General features: G+C 35.7%; 2 protein-coding genes across 3 annotated transcripts; one reads left to right on the forward strand and one right to left on the reverse strand.

Moving 5' to 3' along the window:
* Nucleotides 1-315: 315 nt before the first annotated feature.
* LOC132194705 (U3 small nucleolar ribonucleoprotein protein IMP4) lies at nt 316-1,689 on the forward strand. 2 transcript variants are annotated; one of them, XM_059616159.1, is made up of 4 exons: nt 316-444; nt 591-883; nt 945-1,316; nt 1,371-1,689. In XM_059616159.1, exons 2-4 carry the CDS (start codon nt 599-601, stop codon nt 1,644-1,646), a joined length of 933 nt encoding a protein of 310 aa, XP_059472142.1. In that variant the 5' UTR covers nt 316-444; nt 591-598; the 3' UTR covers nt 1,647-1,689. The 2 variants fall into 2 exon arrangements, with proteins under 2 accessions (XP_059472142.1, XP_059472141.1); XM_059616158.1 differs by having other exon boundaries at nt 339-497; nt 1,371-1,688.
* Nucleotides 1,690-1,801: 112 nt separating this feature from the next.
* LOC132194704 (DNA-directed RNA polymerase I subunit RPA1) lies at nt 1,802-8,501 on the reverse strand. The gene is made up of 25 exons (XM_059616157.1): nt 8,296-8,501; nt 8,047-8,233; nt 7,817-7,993; nt 7,584-7,757; nt 7,334-7,529; nt 7,171-7,275; nt 6,976-7,117; nt 6,786-6,923; nt 6,577-6,720; nt 6,294-6,514; nt 5,890-6,233; nt 5,530-5,837; nt 5,302-5,475; nt 5,094-5,252; nt 4,869-5,038; nt 4,527-4,812; nt 4,343-4,471; nt 4,124-4,288; nt 3,890-4,068; nt 3,605-3,830; nt 3,117-3,550; nt 2,833-3,065; nt 2,546-2,778; nt 2,337-2,492; nt 1,802-2,279 (listed from the first exon to the last, which is right to left on the reverse strand). Exons 2-25 carry the CDS (start codon nt 8,213-8,215, stop codon nt 1,872-1,874), a joined length of 5,070 nt encoding a protein of 1,689 aa, XP_059472140.1. The 5' UTR covers nt 8,216-8,233; nt 8,296-8,501; the 3' UTR covers nt 1,802-1,871.
* Nucleotides 8,502-19,612: the final 11,111 nt, after the last annotated feature.

Consider the following 19,612-nt stretch of genomic DNA (forward strand, 5'->3'; position numbering starts at 1 on the left):
TGTATTTCTTTCAACGCGTTTTCATTTTCTTAAACAAGAGCTTGAAATTTTCGAAATTTTCATTTAAGTGGCCAAAAGTACTTTTAATTGTATATAATTATAATAAAATATATTATTCCCAATTATATATTACGTGTATTGTATTATAGAGATAGGAAATCAGATACTGTACTACGAACTACGATCGCATAAGGTTGGCATCTTTTAATAATAATAATTGTTTATTTTTCCAATCATTTAAATTTAAATGACATTTATCAATTCCATACAAACACATGCAAAAAAGTTCCTTTCTCTGCAAGTTCCCGCTTCTGCGCTTTTTATTCCAGCAGCGCCTCTGGTGGCAAATAGCTACACTCTCACCAAAACATTAAAACATAATTTTCCCACGTGTGTTTTGCGTTTTGCCAAGAAAATAAATTTGCTGGGAACGAGCGAGACGAGGTAAATCAACAATTCGCCAATTATTTTACTATTTGCAACCCTGTAATTTGAAGGTAAGATGTAAATAACATTTAAGTCTCCAATCTTTTTAAATCTTGAGTAAATATATCTCCGAAAATGCTTGAACAGAATTGATCATTTTACAGGAAAAATAATGTTGCGCCGGCAGGCTCGTTTGAGGCGAGAGTATTTGTACAGGAAGTCCCTTGAGGACAAAAGGAAGAGCATTCAAGACAAAAAGGATCGCTTGAAGAAGAGCTTGGAGCAGAACCTGCCGATTCACACCGACCTTAAAAGAGATGCACTTCAACTGCAGAAAAAGTTGGACTGGGAGGACCAGGGGCCGCAGGTGGCCGCAGTCGTGGGCGATGAAACCGGCGGAGCAGCCGGCACCCACGAGGACGACGAATACCGCTGGGCAGGAGTTGAAGACCCGAAGGTTTGAGTCACTGAAATTTTGCCCAAGTTTTCCTAAACCTTGATTATTGTTTCATTTCTAGGTGATGATCACCACTTCTCGAGACCCTTCGTCCAGGCTGAAAATGTTCGTCAAAGAGTTGCGTTTGGTGTTTCCGAATTCGCAGAGGATGAACCGAGGTAATTACGAAATCAAGCAGCTGATGCACGCCTGTCGAGCCAACAACGTGACGGACTTCATCGTCGTACACGAACACAGGGGTGTCCCCGATGCCCTGGTTGTGTGCCACCTGCCTTACGGGCCGACCGCTTTTTTCACTCTCAGCGACGTCATCATGAGGCACGACGTCCCGGACATTGGCACCATGACCGAGCAGTATCCTCACTTAGTGTTTCACAATTTCAAAAGCAAACTCGGAAATCGAGTGACCAACATTCTCAAATACTTGTTTCCTGTAATGTGCAAATTTTTCTTTTGATTGATTGGTCTAATTTTAATTTCACAATAGGTGCCCAAAGAGGACAGCAAAAGGGTGATCACCTTTGCCAACCATGATGACTACATTGCATTCCGACATCACACGTATTCTAGGGATAAGCAGAATGTAGATCTGAAGGAAATCGGACCAAGATTTCAGTTACGGTTGTACGAAATCAAGCTCGGAACTCTGGAGCACGAGGCTGCGGCAGACACAGAATGGGCTTTGAGGCCCTACATGAACACCTCAGCCAAAAGAAGATTTTTGTCCGATGAAGATGGCTGGCAGCAAGAAGACGATTTTTAAATATCCAAAATACAACATTATTCCTTAAATTGAAAATCTTTTTAATGTTTTTTCCCCAATTTTTTTTTTTTAAATATTTACAATCCGCACATAATTATTTAGTTAATTCAATAAAAGATAAAATTTATATGATTATCAAGCTAGCGAGCAGGTTATGTGAGGCATTAATATAGAAAGCTCTTTTTAACTGTGGATTCAAAATCATTTATAAAAACTCTCAGAGCATTACAAAGAAAGCTTCATCTTCAAATCAAAACAGCCGGTGCCAACTTTGATAGCCTGGCCGGCAATCAAACATGCAGAAGGTGTCCTCACATTGTCAGTTTTTGCCTCCAGAACTGCACTTCGCAGGAAGGTGAGCGATGACTCGAAGGTCATCTGCTGAAATGGAGAAGAATGAGCTCCAATTCCACCTCTGTTGAGCGCTCTGTAGGTGCCGTCGAAGGTCATGTAGTCTGCGATTAGAAGCAAATGGCGTGGATCGACAGTGATCCCGTAAACTCCAAACACATTCTGCACTTCTTTCACTAAAATCCGACTGGCCGCTTCGATGCCGTAAACTTGTGCGAAGGCGTGAATGTCGTTGACGTACATCCTACTGATGTCGAGGATCTTGTGATATTTGAACATTTCCTAAATAAATTCAAGATATTAGTACCTTTGAATCAAAATATTATTGGGAAAAATTACTTTTATGTTCATTCCGTCAACTTTCAGCATCATCTCATCCTTGGAATTCTTGTAAATAAACGCCTTGTTTATTGACGGCACTTGCCAAATGACTGCTTTGTGTGCAACCTCCTTCAAAAGAGTGGACATGTCTACCTTTTTGTATTTCAGTGGTACCTATGATTAGATTATTAATATAAAGCTCTACTTTTTTGGATTTAGAAACAAACCCCCAGCACAGCTTCACACCACAACTCCTCCTGAGCGTCATATCTATATTGCAGGAGAAAAACGGATTTCTGCTTGACAGCCAAGGCTCGATCACTACTATGAGTGTCGTCATCATCATGCATTGCGTCAAAGAAACTGGCCTCTTGGTCTGCAGCAGTGGTTGACTTATTCAGTTCGGGAATAGCCTCCCGGATCTCATCATCAACCTCGTCATCATTTTCATGGTCACTCTCTGGCAAATTGTATGGTTAAAATTGAAAATATCAATTCAGTACTCAGTGCAAACCTTTCTCTTCCTCCTCTTCCTCTGGATCTTCATAATCCCTATCTTCAGTGTGCTTGGATTTCATGCGGGACGTGGTGGCGTCGTCGTCGTCGCCTTCTGCCTCTTCGTCCGAACTCAAATGGTCATCTGTGTTTCCAACATTAAGAGGCTTTGCAACACCTTGCTTTTCATCATCGTCATCCTCGTCGTTTCCAGCTCCCATTCTTGCTTCTCGCTCAGCTTTGGTGAGCACACTGCAATGCTGAATAAGAATTTGTAATCAATGCAGAATTTTGCATACTTACGCATCAAGCTTGCACTTCATTGCCTTTCTCATGGTGAACTCCAGGAATTTGAAGAAGGTTCCCTCCATGTATTGCAAAACCTTTTCAGGAGTTAGAGGGAATCTATTTTTGTAGGCCGCTTCTGGGAGGAATTTGAAGTGCATCTTGTACAGGTTCATTCGGTCTCCACTGCGGAGGTCCATTTTTTCGTGGACTTCGATCTTTTCCAAAACATCCGCGACCGTAACTTTGGTAAAACGCAGCTTGAACTTTTCCGCCTTTCTCTCTGATATGTGCGGCAAGAAGGGTATGTCCATGGCTGGTGTTTTCTGATTCTTGGACGCCATCATGAGTAGTTCTCGAAGTCGAGGAATACCTAGGGTGACGTTCATGTCACCTCTTCCAGCAAAGTGGAATGTGTTCAGTGTCATCTGAGTGGATGGTTCTCCAATAGACTAAGAAATTGTTTTTGTACTTATTACAAAATTTCAACTTATTTACAAAATTACCTGGGCTGCCAAAATTCCAACCGGTTCACCTGGGGGAGCCTGCGAAGTCATACTTCTCTGTGCAATTAAGGTGGCGAGCTTTGCACTTTCATCTTCATCAAGGTGTTGCTTTGAAATGTGATTTTCCACGTTTTTCTCCAATTTTTCGGTGATGGAACCAAAGTCACGATTGAGATTGAATCTAGAAGATATCGGATCAGGACAATTTCTGCTGCTCTTTGAAAATCTACGAAAAACAAAATAAATTCAAAGCCTGTTGCATAAAATTTAATAGGAAATTATTACTTTCTTTTCGTTTTATCATCTAGCATTCTCCAAGCTTCAACAGCACCTAAAGACGTGTTGGTTCGCCCATGGCTCTGCACAATTCTAACGTCAACGTCATCAAGAGACAACTGCTTTGAAAACTCTAGGAAAGGAGTTGTTTTTTTGTGTTCGGGATGCTTGTTTTTCCACTTCCTCAGCTGCATTGCACAAAAAAATATTTATATTAATAAATAATAAGCTATTAAGTTCTACCTCTTTCTTTGCACTGGCAACAAGTTCACAATTCTCAGTATGTTTCAAAACGTCCACAATATTACTGTCCAAAACAATGTCGGAATTGTTAAGAAGGACATGAATTTGACTGGCGTCCAGGAATTGAGCTTTGCAAACATCCATTCCATCCTCACCATAGTAAAACTAAAACACAAATTCATAAAACTTTTCCGTAATTTCTGTAGGCAAAACTTTTACCTGAATCACACTTCCATCACAATCTCTGACAGTCTGATCATAGGCTACAGAGAGGCCTTCTAAATGCTTGATCAAGCATCTTTGTAGATAACCACTACGACTTGTCTTCACAGCTGTATCAATCAAACCCTGAAGCAAGTTTGAAATTGTAAATTGGAGCATTTGAAAAAAATTAAATTTTTACTTCTCGACCAGCCATGCAATGGAAGAAAAATTCTTGAGGCTGAATTCCAGTCATGAAACGTCCGTCGATGAATCCTCCTGCTCTCGGGGAAGTGTCAAAAGGTAGGAACGACGGTAGAGACTTGCCCGAGACCATCAGTGGCGGTCTCTTGCCTTCCAATTCAATTTGACCCAACAGGCAGGAAATCTGCATAGTATTCACAGTGGAACCTTTGGCACCTGACTGGACCATTAGCTGGAGGTTGTTTTGAGGAAACTTGTTGATCAATCCAGTTGGAAGACAAACTCTGAATGAAAAGAAAATCAAATCATTATGAAGAGTCTGATCTAATTAAATAAATACTTGTTGATTTCGTTGGTGTATTTGTCAAGCAACTGCTTGTATTTTCTGTCCATGATGGTCCTGTACTTGTTGACATCTTCACTGAACAACTTTTTCATTTCTTGCTGCAACTTCTCAGTCGGAGTGTCCAGCGGGCACTCCAATGCCTCTGCTACGACCTGATCTCCAATCTGCAATTTATTAATAAATTTTTGATGATGATGATTCGAGCAGAAAAAAATATACCATTCTTGATTCATTGATTGCTTTGGATCTCTTTTTGTCAGCCTTTCTCAAAACCAGAATGTCAGCAACACCCAAAGTGAAGCCATCGTTTTGTAGATAATTAGTGAAGAGCTTGGCCAGTGCACTTAAAAGCAGAGCAGAGTATTTGCCACCATAAAGCTGAAATATTTGCGTGAGTAAAAATATAATTTTACCGAAGAAAAATTACTTCAAAAACGCAATGAACTAGACCAAAAGGAGTTGCTCCGTAATGCTTTTTGTCGAGAACCCCACAAAGAAGCTCTCCATGTCTGATGATCACCTCAGCCTCTGTCATTTCATTGGGATTCTTGAAGGGGGTCCCTCCACAAATCCATTCTCTCGGAGGAAGCTTCTCCCAAGCCTTAAAAATACAAAAATTATGACAACTAACATAACATCACAAACTATTTACTACCTTTGCACCAATTTTAGCGGAAGACTCGAGGCTCAAAGGAGGTTTGTTTTTTGGCAAGACATTCAGCAAGACTGTTGAAATAACCTGTTTGCCCGTCCAAAGAACTTTCGGCTTCAGGATGGCAGGTGGCAACAGCTTGATTTTCCCGGGTATGCCAGAGAGTCCTTGGTAAACATAGTGCTGGTAATTTTCTCTGTTCAAAAATTTCCCTCGGATCGAAAGTCGAACACCAGAGATGACGTGATCTTGAATCAGGCCACTGAGAGGTGTGCCATTCTTGGGCACCAAGTAATTCTGGCATACATTCACTAGATTTTAAATTATTATTAAAAAATTTAAGAGCAACAGTTACTATAATACCAAGGTTTACAGCTTCACTTCTAGCAACGTGGTTTTGGGGAAAGTGGGCATTCATTTCGTCACCGTCAAAATCAGCGTTATAGGAACTGCAGTTTGCATAGTGAAGTCGCATAGTCTTCTCTCGTTTCAGAATCCTGGCTTTGTGGGCCATGATGGAGGGTCTGTGAAGAGTGGGTTGACGATTCAAAAGCAGAACATCTCCGTTTTGAAGGTGCCGGTGAACAATTTTTGGCCCTTTGAAATTGAATTCTGAAGGTGCCAGCAGTCTCTTGGCCCAAGCAGCCCTCTGTGATTCCTCACGTAAGTTACTGATCGTCCCATTCTCATTTTCAATCAAAACAGCTCTGAAAAATAAAAAAAAATAAAATGGGTCTCCACAAACTAATAAGAAACACTCTGCGTACCCAGGATGCTTGTATGGGCCATTGAGAACTAGCTTCCTCATTTCATCAACGTTCCAAGGAGTAACGGGAGTTGGAAACGTAAGCTTCAAGGCAAAAGCCTCTGGAATTCCGATTTCGTCGACATTCAAATTCGGATCAGGAGTGATGACAGTTCGAGCGGCAAAATTGACTCGTTTTCCCATCATGTGCATTCGGAAAAGTCCAGCCTTCTTTTCGACCACCTTTTAAAAAGAATCAAAGTTTTACTTCAAGCACAGAAAGAAAATGAATAATCTAAGAGTACCTGCTTCACACCAAAGCATCGGTCTCCACTGGTCAGCTTGTTTGTGTCTTTGTCAAGGATGTGGTCGACATCTGACTGCATCTCGTCACAGATAAGACCCAATTTTTCTTCAGGAGTTGATCCTTTAAGTTTTGTGATGAGGAGCTGTGGTAGGTAAAATTGTGAAACAAGGTAAAATTTGAACAATTTAGAGTTTGAAATCGATCTACCTTTGCTTCTTCCGTCAACTGCGAATCACCCTCCTTCATGCTTTTCAGGAGGTTCTGAACCACAATCACATTTTGCATCACAACTTTGAGAGTGAACGATTGAGGGTGTTCAATAACTCCTCTGGCTGATTTGTTGACCTGAATTGATTTCATATTAAAATCATGTTTAATTAAAAATTTGAAATCGTACAGGCCTGCAATTAGGTGGGATGACAGGGAGCACTTCCAAGAAGAACAAGTCTGTTGGAAACTGCATGTCGTTTCTTTTGAGGACTGGAAACAGTGTTTCGAGGAATTCCTGCTCGTTGAGCCAGATCGATCGCATGTTGTCTCTACAAAATTAAAGTAAATAAGCCAACCAAAATCAGTGTCCAAATTTTCCTACCGAAGCTCATCAGCCCTGATGGTGACAGTAGCTCCCTTCGCTGCTCCTCTTCCTCTCTTAGTGTGAACAGCTGGCTTTGGTGTGGACTGCTGAGACGTTTGACCTCTGCTTAAAATTGGTAACAATTAGTTAAACCACAAAAGCACAACTCAGCCAGACATACTCTGCGAATTTATCAGCTACTTCGACTTTGCTTTGCGGTACTAAAAATTTGCACTGGTACAAAGTGTATCTCTTGATCGGCTGCTTGCACTTGGCACACTTCTTGCCAGAGGGAAGAGAGCGGAAGCACGCATCAGTGAACATGCGGCGCAAAGCCTCATAGGTTTGGGTCAGAGGTGGCTTTTCTGGCTCACCCTCTGTGAATTTTTTTCATTAATATTTTACTTTTCAGCCATTGAATATTGTATTACCTTTGGCCATCTTTTTAATGAAGTTGTCGAACTGCTCCTTTGCCCACTCGCCAAAATAGTTGTCTGTCATGTCAGCGGGCCTGTTGTTCAGCTCCATTTCTACACTCATGGCTGACGTGCTGAGGCCCATGTCCAACAGCTGGATCCGTGCCATGAAGAGATATTTTGCAAAGTCTGCAGAAAAATATTGTGAAATAAAAATGTTTTCCGAAATCTTTCTTTAATTTTCTTGCCTGGAATCCTAGCGTGGTGGCACTTGACGCATGATATGTTCAGGACATTGCTGAGTTGCCTCCTGAGGAAAGGGTTCACCATAGGAACAGGGAGTTCAATGTGCCCCATGTGGCCATTGCAGCGAAACGAATTCAACCCGCATGTTCCACAGTGAGAATCTCTCTCATAGGAAGGGCCTGACAAGAATAAAGTTTAATGACTTGAAAACCCACATTACAACAAAACGAACCCATCAAGACGTCGTAGAGACCCCCTGGAAGTGGAGCTCCAAATTTATCAAAAGACAGCGGCGTCGTAACCTGCACAACACTGGCTTTGCGGATTTCATCGCTTGACATGAGTCCGAAAGTGATCTTTTGGATTTTTTTACGAACTATTTGATTATCCTGGCCTTTCATTTTTTTTAAGATTAATGTCTGCAAAGATAACGAGGAAATAAATACGATTAAAATTTACAAAACACCGGAGAGTTCCTTACCTTTGTTTTTTTCAGCTCAAAGCTCAAATCATTGGAAAATGTCTAGAGATTCAATGAATTTTGAAAGAACATTTATTCCTTTTCGGAACACATCAATAGATTGGCTACAACCATATATTCTAATAAGTAATTTAATCTTTGCTAGAAATGTTTTTGAAATTATTTTCACACGTGAGTCGCGACCAAGGGGAATGTTTATTTATTCTCCTAAACAACTCGAATCAACTTTCTGATTTCTGAAAACGCGTTTTCTTATTCCGATCGGTTGATTCAGAAGTCTCTTCCCCTCCTGGCGTTCACACGTGTGGTAGCGCTGCGATCGCCGAGTGGGCCCTGCCCCAGCAGCCTGCAGGGAAAGCGGGGGAGGCGAGGCGGGAGGCGCCGTGCTGCCAGAGTGCCAGAAGCCATGAAAGAAGTGCAAAAGCGCTCATCAGAGCTCATTTCTTCTCCATTGCAGCAGATGACCTTCGAGTCCTAGTTAGTCCTGATCGTAAAAATCCAATTTCAAACGTCAAACAATCCTAATTTATCTATATCGTGAATTTTAAAATTGCGAAAAGTGTTAGTCCTGGTTAGTCCTGACCGTAAAAATCCAATTTCAAACGTCAAACAATCCTAATTTGCCTTAATCGTAGATTTTGAAATTACGAAAAGTGTTAGACCTGGTTAGTCCTGATCGTTAAAATCCAATTTCAAACGTCAAACAAGCCTAATTTGCCTTAATCGTAGATTTTGAAATTATGAAAAGTGTTAGTCCTAGTTAGTCCTGATCGTAAAAATCCAATTTCAAACGTCAAACAATCCTAATTTGCCTTAATCGTAGATTTGTAAATTATGAAAATTGTAAGTCATAGTTAGTCCTGATCGTGAAAATCCAATTTCAAACGTCAAACAATCCTAATTTATCATTATCGTGAATTTTAAAATTGCGAAAAGTGTGAGTCCTGGTTAGTCCTGATCGTAAAAATCCAATTTCAAACGTCAACCAATCCTAATTAACCTTTATCGTGAATTTTAAAATTGCGAAAAGTGTTAGACCTGGTTAGTCCTGATCGTAAAAATCCAATTTCAAACGTTAAACAATCCTAATTTATCTTAATCGTGAATTTTAAAATTGCGAAAAGTGTTAGTCCTGGTTAGTCCTGATCGTAAAAATCCATTTTTAAACGTAAAACAAGCCTAATTTGCCTTAATCGTAGTTTTTGAAATTACGAAAAGTGTTAGTCCTAGTTAGTCCTGATCGTAAAAATCCAATTTCAAACGTCAAACAAGCCTAATTTGCCTTAATCGTAGATTTTAAAATTACGAAAAGGGTTAGTCCTGATCGTAAAAATCCAATTTCAAACGTCAAACAATTCTAATTTGCCTGAATCGTAGATTTTGAAATTACGAAAAGTGTTAGTCCTAGTTAGTCCTGATCGTGAAAATCCAATTTCAAACGTCAAACAATCCTAATTTGCCTTAATCGTAGATTTTGAAATTACGAAAAGTGTTAGTCCTAGTTAGTCCTGATCTTAAAAATCCAATTTCAAACGTCAAACAATCCTAATTTGCCTTATAATCGTAGATTTTTAAATTACGAAAAGTGTTAGTCTGGTTAGTCCAGATCGTAAAAATCCAATTTCAAACGTCAAACAATCCTAATTTATCTTTATCGTGAATTTTAAAATTGCGAAAAGTGTTAGTCCTGGTTAGTCCTGATCGTAAAAATCCAATTTCAAACGTCAAACAATCCTAATTTATTTTTATCGTGAATTTTAAAATTGCGAAAAGTGTTAGTCCTGGTTAGTCCTGATCGTAAAAATCCAATTTCAAACGTCAAACAATCCTAATTTGCCTTAATCGTAGATTTTGAAATTACGAAAAGTGTTAGTCCTAGTTAGTCCTGATCGTAAAAATCAAATTTCAAACGTCAAACAATCCTAATTTGCCTTAATCGTAGATTTTGAAATTACGAAAAGAGTTAGTCCTAGTTAGTCCTGATCGTAAAAATCCAATTTCAAACGTCAAACAATCCTAATTAATCTTTATCGTGAATTTTAAAATTGCGAAAAGTGTTAGTCCTGATTAGTCCTGATCGTAAAAATCCAATTTCAAACGTCAAACAATCCTAATTTATCATTATCGTGAATTTTAAAATTGCGAAAAGTGTTAGACCTGGTTAGTCCTGATCGTAAAAATCCAATTTCAAACGTTAAACAATCCTAACTTTTCTTAATCGTGAATTTTAAAATTGCGAATAGTGTTAGACCTGGTTAGTCCTGATCGTAAAAATCCATTTTTAAACGTAAAACAAGCCTAATTTGCCTTAATCATAGTTTTTGAAATTACGAAAAGTGTTAGTCCTAGTTAGTCCTGATCGTAAAAATCCAAATTCAAACGTCAAACAAGCCTAATTTGCCTTAATCGTAGATTTTGAAATTACGAAAAGGGTTAGTCCTAGTTAGTCCAGATCGTAAAAATCCAATTTCAAACGTCAAACAAGCCTAATTTGCCTTAATCGTAGATTTTGAAATTATGAAAAGTGTTAGTCCTAGTTAGTCCTGATCGTAAAAATCCAATTTCAAACGTCAAACAATCCTAATTTGCCTTAATCGTAGATTTTTAAATTATGAAAATTGTAAGTCCTAGTTAGTCCTGATCGTGAAAATCCAATTTCAAACGTCAAACAATCCTAATTTATCATTATCGTGAATTTTAAAATTGCGAAAAGTGTGAGTCCTGGTTAGTCCTGATCGTAAAAATCCAATTTCAAACGTCAACCAATCCTAATTAACCTTTATCGTGAATTTTTAAATTGCGAAAAGTGTTAGACCTGGTTAGTCCTGATCGTAAAAATCCAATTTCAAACGTTAAACAATCCTAATTTATCTTAATCGTGAATTTTAAAATTGCGAAAAGTGTTAGTCCTGGTTAGTCCTGATCGTAAAAATCCATTTTTAAACGTAAAACAAGCCTAATTTGCCTTAATCGTAGTTTTTGAAATTACGAAAAGTGTTAGTCCTAGTTAGTCCTGATCGTAAAAATCCAATTTCAAACGTCAAACAAGCCTAATTTGCCTTAATCGTAGATTTTGAAATTACGAAAAAGGTTAGTCCTAATTAGTCCAGATCGTAAAAATCCAATTTCAAACGTCAAACAAGCCTAATTTGCCTTAATCGTAGATTTTGAAATTACGAAAAGGGTTAGTCCTAGTTAGTCCTGATCGTAAATATCCAATTTCAAACGTCAAACAAGCCTAATTTGCCTTAATCGTAGATTTTGAAATTATGAAAAGTGTTAGTCCTAGTTAGTCCTGATCGTAAAAATCCAATTTCAAACGTCAAACAATCCTAATTTGCCTTAATCGTAGATTTTTAAATTATGAAAATTGTAAGTCATAGTTAGTCCTGATCGTGAAAATCCAATTTCAAACGTCAAACAATCCTAATTTATCATTATCGTGAATTTTAAAATTGCGAAAAGTGTTAGTCCTGGTTAGTCCTGATCGTAAAAATCCAATTTCAAACGTCAAACAATCCTAATTTGCCTTAATCGTAGATTTTGAAATTACGAAAAGTGTTAGTCCTAGTTAGTCCTGATCGTAAAAATCAAATTTCAAACGTCAAACAATCCTAATTTGCCTTAATCGTAGATTTTGAAATTACGAAAAGAGTTAGTCCTAGTTAGTCCTGATCGTAAAAATCCAATTTCAAACGTCAAACAATCCTAATTTGCCTGAATCGTAGATTTTGAAATTACGAAAAGTGCTAGTCCTAGTTAGTCCTGATCGTAAAAATCCAATTTCAAACGTCAAACAATCCTAATTTGCCTTAATCGTAGATTTTGAAATTACGAAAAGTGTTAGTCCTAGTTAGTCCTGATCGTAAAAATCAAATTTCAAACGTCAAACAATCCTAATTTGCCTTAATCGTAGATTTTGAAATTACGAAAAAAGTTAGTCCTAGTTAGTCCTGATCGTAAAAATCCAATTTCAAACGTCAAACAATCCTAATTAATCTTTATGGTGAATTTTAAAATTGCGAAAAGTGTTAGTCCTGATTAGTCCTGATCGTAAAAATCCAATTTCAAACGTCAAACAATCCTAATTTATCATTATCGTGAATTTTAAAATTGCGAAAAGTGTTAGTCCTGGTTAGTCCTGATCGTAAAAATCCAATTTCAAACGTCAAACAATCCTAATTTATTTTTATCGTGAATTTTAAAATTGCGAAAAGTGTTAGTCCTGGTTAGTCCTGATCGTAAAAATCCAATTTCAAACGTCAAACAATCCTAATTTGCCTTAATCGTAGATTTTGAAATTACGAAAAGTGTTAGTCCTAGTTAGTCCTGATCGTAAAAATCAAATTTCAAACGTCAAACAATCCTAATTTGCCTTAATCGTAGATTTTGAAATTACGAAAAGAGTTAGTCCTAGTTAGTCCTGATCGTAAAAATCCAATTTCAAACGTCAAACAATCCTAATTAATCTTTATCGTGAATTTTAAAATTGCGAAAAGTGTTAGTCCTGATTAGTCCTGATCGTAAAAATCCAATTTCAAACGTCAAACAATCCTAATTTATCATTATCGTGAATTTTAAAATTGCGAAAAGTGTTAGACCTGGTTAGTCCTGATCGTAAAAATCCAATTTCAAACGTTAAACAATCCTAATTTATCTTAATCGTGAATTTTAAAATTGCGAAAAGTGTTAGTCCTGATCGTAAAAATCCATTTTTAAACGTAAAACAAGCCTAATTTGCCTTAATCGTAGTTTTTGAAATTACGAAAAGTGTTAGTCCTAGTTAGTCCTGATCGTAAAAATCCAATTTCAAACGTCAAACAAGCCTAATTTGCCTTAATCGTAGATTTTAAAATTACGAAAAGGGTTAGTCCTGATCGTAAAAATCCAATTTCAAACGTCAAACAATTCTAATTTGCCTGAATCGTAGATTTTGAAATTACGAAAAGTGTTAGTCCTAGTTAGTCCTGATCGTGAAAATCCAATTTCAAACGTCAAACAATCCTAATTTGCCTTAATCGTAGATTTTGAAATTACGAAAAGTGTTAGTCCTAGTTAGTCCTGATCTTAAAAATCCAATTTCAAACGTCAAACAATCCTAATTTGCCTTATAATCGTAGATTTTTAAATTACGAAAAGTGTTAGTCTGGTTAGTCCAGATCGTAAAAATCCAATTTCAAACGTCAAACAATCCTAATTTATCTTTATCGTGAATTTTAAAATTGCGAAAAGTGTTAGTCCTGGTTAGTCCTGATCGTAAAAATCCAATTTCAAACGTCAAACAATCCTAATTTATTTTTATCGTGAATTTTAAAATTGCGAAAAGTGTTAGTCCTGGTTAGTCCTGATCGTAAAAATCCAATTTCAAACGTCAAACAATCCTAATTTGCCTTAATCGTAGATTTTGAAATTACGAAAAGTGTTAGTCCTAGTTAGTCCTGATCGTAAAAATCAAATTTCAAACGTCAAACAATCCTAATTTGCCTTAATCGTAGATTTTGAAATTACGAAAAGAGTTAGTCCTAGTTAGTCCTGATCGTAAAAATCCAATTTCAAACGTCAAACAATCCTAATTAATCTTTATCGTGAATTTTAAAATTGCGAAAAGTGTTAGTCCTGATTAGTCCTGATCGTAAAAATCCAATTTCAAACGTCAAACAATCCTAATTTATCATTATCGTGAATTTTAAAATTGCGAAAAGTGTTAGACCTGGTTAGTCCTGATCGTAAAAATCCAATTTCAAACGTTAAACAATCCTAACTTATCTTAATCGTGAATTTTAAAATTGCGAATAGTGTTAGACCTGGTTAGTCCTGATCGTAAAAATCCATTTTTAAACGTAAAACAAGCCTAATTTGCCTTAATCATAGTTTTTGAAATTACGAAAAGTGTTAGTCCTAGTTAGTCCTGATCGTAAAAATCCAAATTCAAACGTCAAACAAGCCTAATTTGCCTTAATCGTAGATTTTGAAATTACGAAAAGGGTTAGTCCTAGTTAGTCCAGATCGTAAAAATCCAATTTCAAACGTCAAACAAGCCTAATTTGCCTTAATCGTAGATTTTGAAATTATGAAAAGTGTTAGTCCTAGTTAGTCCTGATCGTAAAAATCCAATTTCAAACGTCAAACAATCCTAATTTGCCTTAATCGTAGATTTTTAAATTATGAAAATTGTAAGTCCTAGTTAGTCCTGATCGTGAAAATCCAATTTCAAACGTCAAACAATCCTAATTTATCATTATCGTGAATTTTAAAATTGCGAAAAGTGTGAGTCCTGGTTAGTCCTGATCGTAAAAATCCAATTTCAAACGTCAACCAATCCTAATTAACCTTTATCGTGAATTTTTAAATTGCGAAAAGTGTTAGACCTGGTTAGTCCTGATCGTAAAAATCCAATTTCAAACGTTAAACAATCCTAATTTATCTTAATCGTGAATTTTAAAATTGCGAAAAGTGTTAGTCCTGGTTAGTCCTGATCGTAAAAATCCATTTTTAAACGTAAAACAAGCCTAATTTGCCTTAATCGTAGTTTTTGAAATTACGAAAAGTGTTAGTCCTAGTTAGTCCTGATCGTAAAAATCCAATTTCAAACGTCAAACAAGCCTAATTTGCCTTAATCGTAGATTTTGAAATTACGAAAAAGTTTAGTCCTAATTAGTCCAGATCGTAAAAATCCAATTTCAAACGTCAAACAAGCCTAATTTGCCTTAATCGTAGATTTTGAAATTACGAAAAGGGTTAGTCCTAGTTAGTCCTGATCGTAAATATCCAATTTCAAACGTCAAACAAGCCTAATTTGCCTTAATCGTAGATTTTGAAATTATGAAAAGTGTTAGTCCTAGTTAGTCCTGATCGTAAAAATCCAATTTCAAACGTCAAACAATCCTAATTTGCCTTAATCGTAGATTTTTAAATTATGAAAATTGTAAGTCATAGTTAGTCCTGATCGTGAAAATCCAATTTCAAACGTCAAACAATCCTAATTTATCATTATCGTGAATTTTAAAATTGCGAAAAGTGTTAGTCCTGGTTAGTCCTGATCGTAAAAATCCAATTTCAAACGTCAAACAATCCTAATTTGCCTTAATCGTAGATTTTGAAATTACGAAAAGTGTTAGTCCTAGTTAGTCCTGATCGTAAAAATCAAATTTCAAACGTCAAACAATCCTAATTTGCCTTAATCGTAGATTTTGAAATTACGAAAAGAGTTAGTCCTAGTTAGTCCTGATCGTAAAAATCCAATTTTAAACGTCAAACAATCCTAATTTGCCTGAATCGTAGATTTTGAAATTACGAAAAGTGCTAGTCCTAGTTAGTCCTGATCGTAAAAATCCAATTTCAAACGTCAAACAATCCTAATTTGCCTTAATCGTAGATTTTGAAATTACGAAAAGTGTTAGTCCTAGTTAGTCCTGATCGTAAAAATCAAATTTCAAACGTCAAACAATCCTAATTTGCCTTAATCGTAGATTTTGAAATTACGAAAAAAGTTAGTCCTAGTTAGTCCTGATCGTAAAAATCCAATTTCAAACGTCAAACAATCCTAATTAATCTTTATGGTGAATTTTAAAATTGCGAAAAGTGTTAGTCCTGATTAGTCCTGATCGTAAAAATCCAATTTCAAACGTCAAACAATCCTAATTTATCATTATCGTGAATTTTAAAATTGCGAAAAGTGTTAGTCCTGGTTAGTCCTGATCGTAAAAATCCAATTTCAAACGTCAAACAATCCTAATTTATTTTTATCGTGAATTTTAAAATTGCGAAAAGTGTTAGTCCTGGTTAGTCCTGATCGTAAAAATCCAATTTCAAACGTCAAACAATCCTAATTTGCCTTAATCGTAGATTTTGAAATTACGAAAAGTGTTAGTCCTAGTTAGTCCTGATCGTAAAAATCAAATTTCAAACGTCAAACAATCCTAATTTGCCTTAATCGTAGATTTTGAAATTACGAAAAGAGTTAGTCCTAGTTAGTCCTGATCGTAAAAATCCAATTTCAAACGTCAAACAATCCTAATTAATCTTTATCGTGAATTTTAAAATTGCGAAAAGTGTTAGTCCTGATTAGTCCTGATCGTAAAAATCCAATTTCAAACGTCAAACAATCCTAATTTATCATTATCGTGAATTTTAAAATTGCGAAAAGTGTTAGACCTGGTTAGTCCTGATCGTAAAAATCCAATTTCAAACGTTAAACAATCCTAACTTATCTTAATCGTGAATTTTAAAATTGCGAATAGTGTTAGACCTGGTTAGTCCTGATCGTAAAAATCCATTTTTAAACGTAAAACAAGCCTAATTTGCCTTAATCATAGTTTTTGAAATTACGAAAAGTGTTAGTCCTAGTTAGTCCTGATCGTAAAAATCCAATTTCAAACGTCAAACAATCCTAATTTGCCTTAATCGTAGATTTTGAAATTACGAAAAGTGTTAGTCCTAGTTAGTCCTGATCGTAAAAATCAAATTTCAAACGTCAAACAATCCTAATTTGCCTTAATCGTAGATTTTGAAATTACGAAAAGAGTTAGTCCTAGTTAGTCCTGATCGTAAAAATCCAATTTCAAACGTCAAACAATCCTAATTAATCTTTATCGTGAATTTTAAAATTGCGAAAAGTGTTAGTCCTGATTAGTCCTGATCGTAAAAATCCAATTTCAAACGTCAAACAATCCTAATTTATCATTATCGTGAATTTTAAAATTGCGAAAAGTGTTAGACCTGGTTAGTCCTGATCGTAAAAATCCAATTTCAAACGTTAAACAATCCTAACTTATCTTAATCGTGAATTTTAAAATTGCGAATAGTGTTAGACCTGGTTAGTCCTGATCGTAAAAATCCATTTTTAAACGTAAAACAAGCCTAATTTGCCTTAATCGTAGATTTTGAAATTACGAAAAGTGTTAGTCCTAGTTAGTCCTGATCGTAAAAATCAAATTTCAAACGTCAAACAATCCTAATTTGCCTTAATCGTAGATTTTGAAATTACGAAAAGAGTTAGTCCTAGTTAGTCCTGATCGTAAAAATCCAATTTCAAACGTCAAACAATCCTAATTAATCTTTATCGTGAATTTTAAAATTGCGAAAAGTGTTAGTCCTGATTAGTCCTGATCGTAAAAATCCAATTTCAAACGTCAAACAATCCTAATTTATCATTATCGTGAATTTTAAAATTGCGAAAAGTGTTAGACCTGGTTAGTCCTGATCGTAAAAATCCAATTTCAAACGTTAAACAATCCTAACTTATCTTAATCGTGAATTTTAAAATTGCGAATAGTGTTAGACCTGGTTAGTCCTGATCGTAAAAATCCATTTTTAAACGTAAAACAAGCCTAATTTGCCTTAATCATAGTTTTTGAAATTACGAAAAGTGTTAGTCCTAGTTAGTCCTGATCGTAAAAATCCAATTTCAAACGTCAAACAATCCTAATTTGCCTTAATCGTAGATTTTGAAATTACGAAAAGTGTTAGTCCTAGTTAGTCCTGATCGTAAAAATCCAATTTCAAACGTCAAACAATCCTAATTTGCCTTAATCGTAGATTTTGAAATTACGAAAAGAGTTAGTCCTAGTTAGTCCTGATCGTAAAAATCCAATTTCAAACGTCAAACAATCCTAATTAATCTTTATCGTGAATTTTAAAATTGCGAAAAGTGTTAGTCCTGATTAGTCCTGATCGTAAAAATCCAATTTCAAACGTCAAACAATCCTAATTTATCATTATCGTGAATTTTAAAATTGCGAAAAGTGTTAGACCTGGTTAGTCCTGATCGTAAAAATCCAATTTCAAACGTTAAACAATCCTAACTTATCTTAATCGTGAATTTTAAAATTGCGAATAGTGTTAGACCTGGTTAGTCCTGATCGTAAAAATCCATTTTTAAACGTAAAACAAGCCTAATTTGCCTTAATCATAGTTTTTGAAATTACGAAAAGTGTTAGTCCTAGTTAGTCCTGATCGTAAAAATCCAAATTCAAACGTCAAACAAGCCTAATTTGCCTTAATCGTAGATTTTGAAATTACGAAAAGGGTTAGTCCTAGTTAGTCCAGATCGTAAAAATCCAATTTCAAACGTCAAACAAGCCTAATTTGCCTTAATCGTAGATTTTGAAATTATGAAAAGTGTTAGTCCTAGTTAGTCCTGATCGTAAAAATCCAATTTCAAACGTCAAACAATCCTAATTTGCCTTAATCGTAGATTTTTACATTATGAAAATTGTAAGTCCTAGTTAGTCCTGATCGTGAAAATCCAATTTCAAACGTCAAACAATCCTAATTTATCATTATCGTGAATTTTAAAATTGCGAAAAGTGTGAGTCCTGGTTAGTCCTGATCGTAAAAATCCAATTTCAAACGTCAACCAATCCTAATTAACCTTTATCGTGAATTTTTAAATTGCGAAAAGTGTTAGACCTGGTTAGTCCTGATCGTAAAAATCCAATTTCAAACGTTAAACAATCCTAATTTATCTTAATCGTGAATTTTAAAATTGCGAAAAGTGTTAGTCCTGGTTAGTCCTGATCGTAAAAATCCATTTTTAAACGTAAAACAAGCCTAATTTGCCTTAATCGTAGTTTTTGAAATTACGAAAAGTGTTAGTCCTAGTTAGTCCTGATCGTAAAAATCCAATTTCAAACGTCAAACAAGCCTAATTTGCCTTAATCGTAGATTTTGAAATTACGAAAAAGGTTAGTCCTAATTAGTCCAGATCGTAAAAATCCAATTTCAAACGTCAAACAAGCCTAATTTGCCTTAATCGTAGATTTTGAAATTACGAAAAGGGTTAGTCCTAGTTAGTCCTGATCGTAAATATCCAATTTCAAACGTCAAACAAGCCTAATTTGCCTTAATCGTAGATTTTGAAATTATGAAAAGTGTTAGTCCTAGTTAGTCCTGATCGTAAAAATCCAATTTCAAACGTCAAACAATCCTAATTTGCCTTAATCGTAGATTTTTAAATTATGAAAATTGTAAGTCATAGTTAGTCCTGATCGTGAAAATCCAATTTCAAACGTCAAACAATCCTAATTTATCATTATCGTGAATTTTAAAATTGCGAAAAGTGTTAGTCCTGGTTAGTCCTGATCGTAAAAATCCAATTTCAAACGTCAAACAATCCTAATTTGCCTTAATCGTAGATTTTGAAATTACGAAAAGTGTTAGTCCTAGTTAGTCCTGATCGTAAAAATCAAATTTCAAACGTCAAACAATCCTAATTTGCCTTAATCGTAGATTTTGAAATTACGAAAAGAGTTAGTCCTAGTTAGTCCTGATCGTAAAAATCCAATTTCAAACGTCAAACAATCCTAATTTGCCTGAA

This window comes from Neocloeon triangulifer, unplaced genomic scaffold, assembly GCF_031216515.1.
Source record: "Neocloeon triangulifer isolate White Clay Creek 2 clone unplaced genomic scaffold, ASM3121651v1 ptg000008l, whole genome shotgun sequence".
Classification (NCBI taxonomy): Eukaryota; Metazoa; Arthropoda; class Insecta; order Ephemeroptera; family Baetidae; genus Neocloeon; species Neocloeon triangulifer.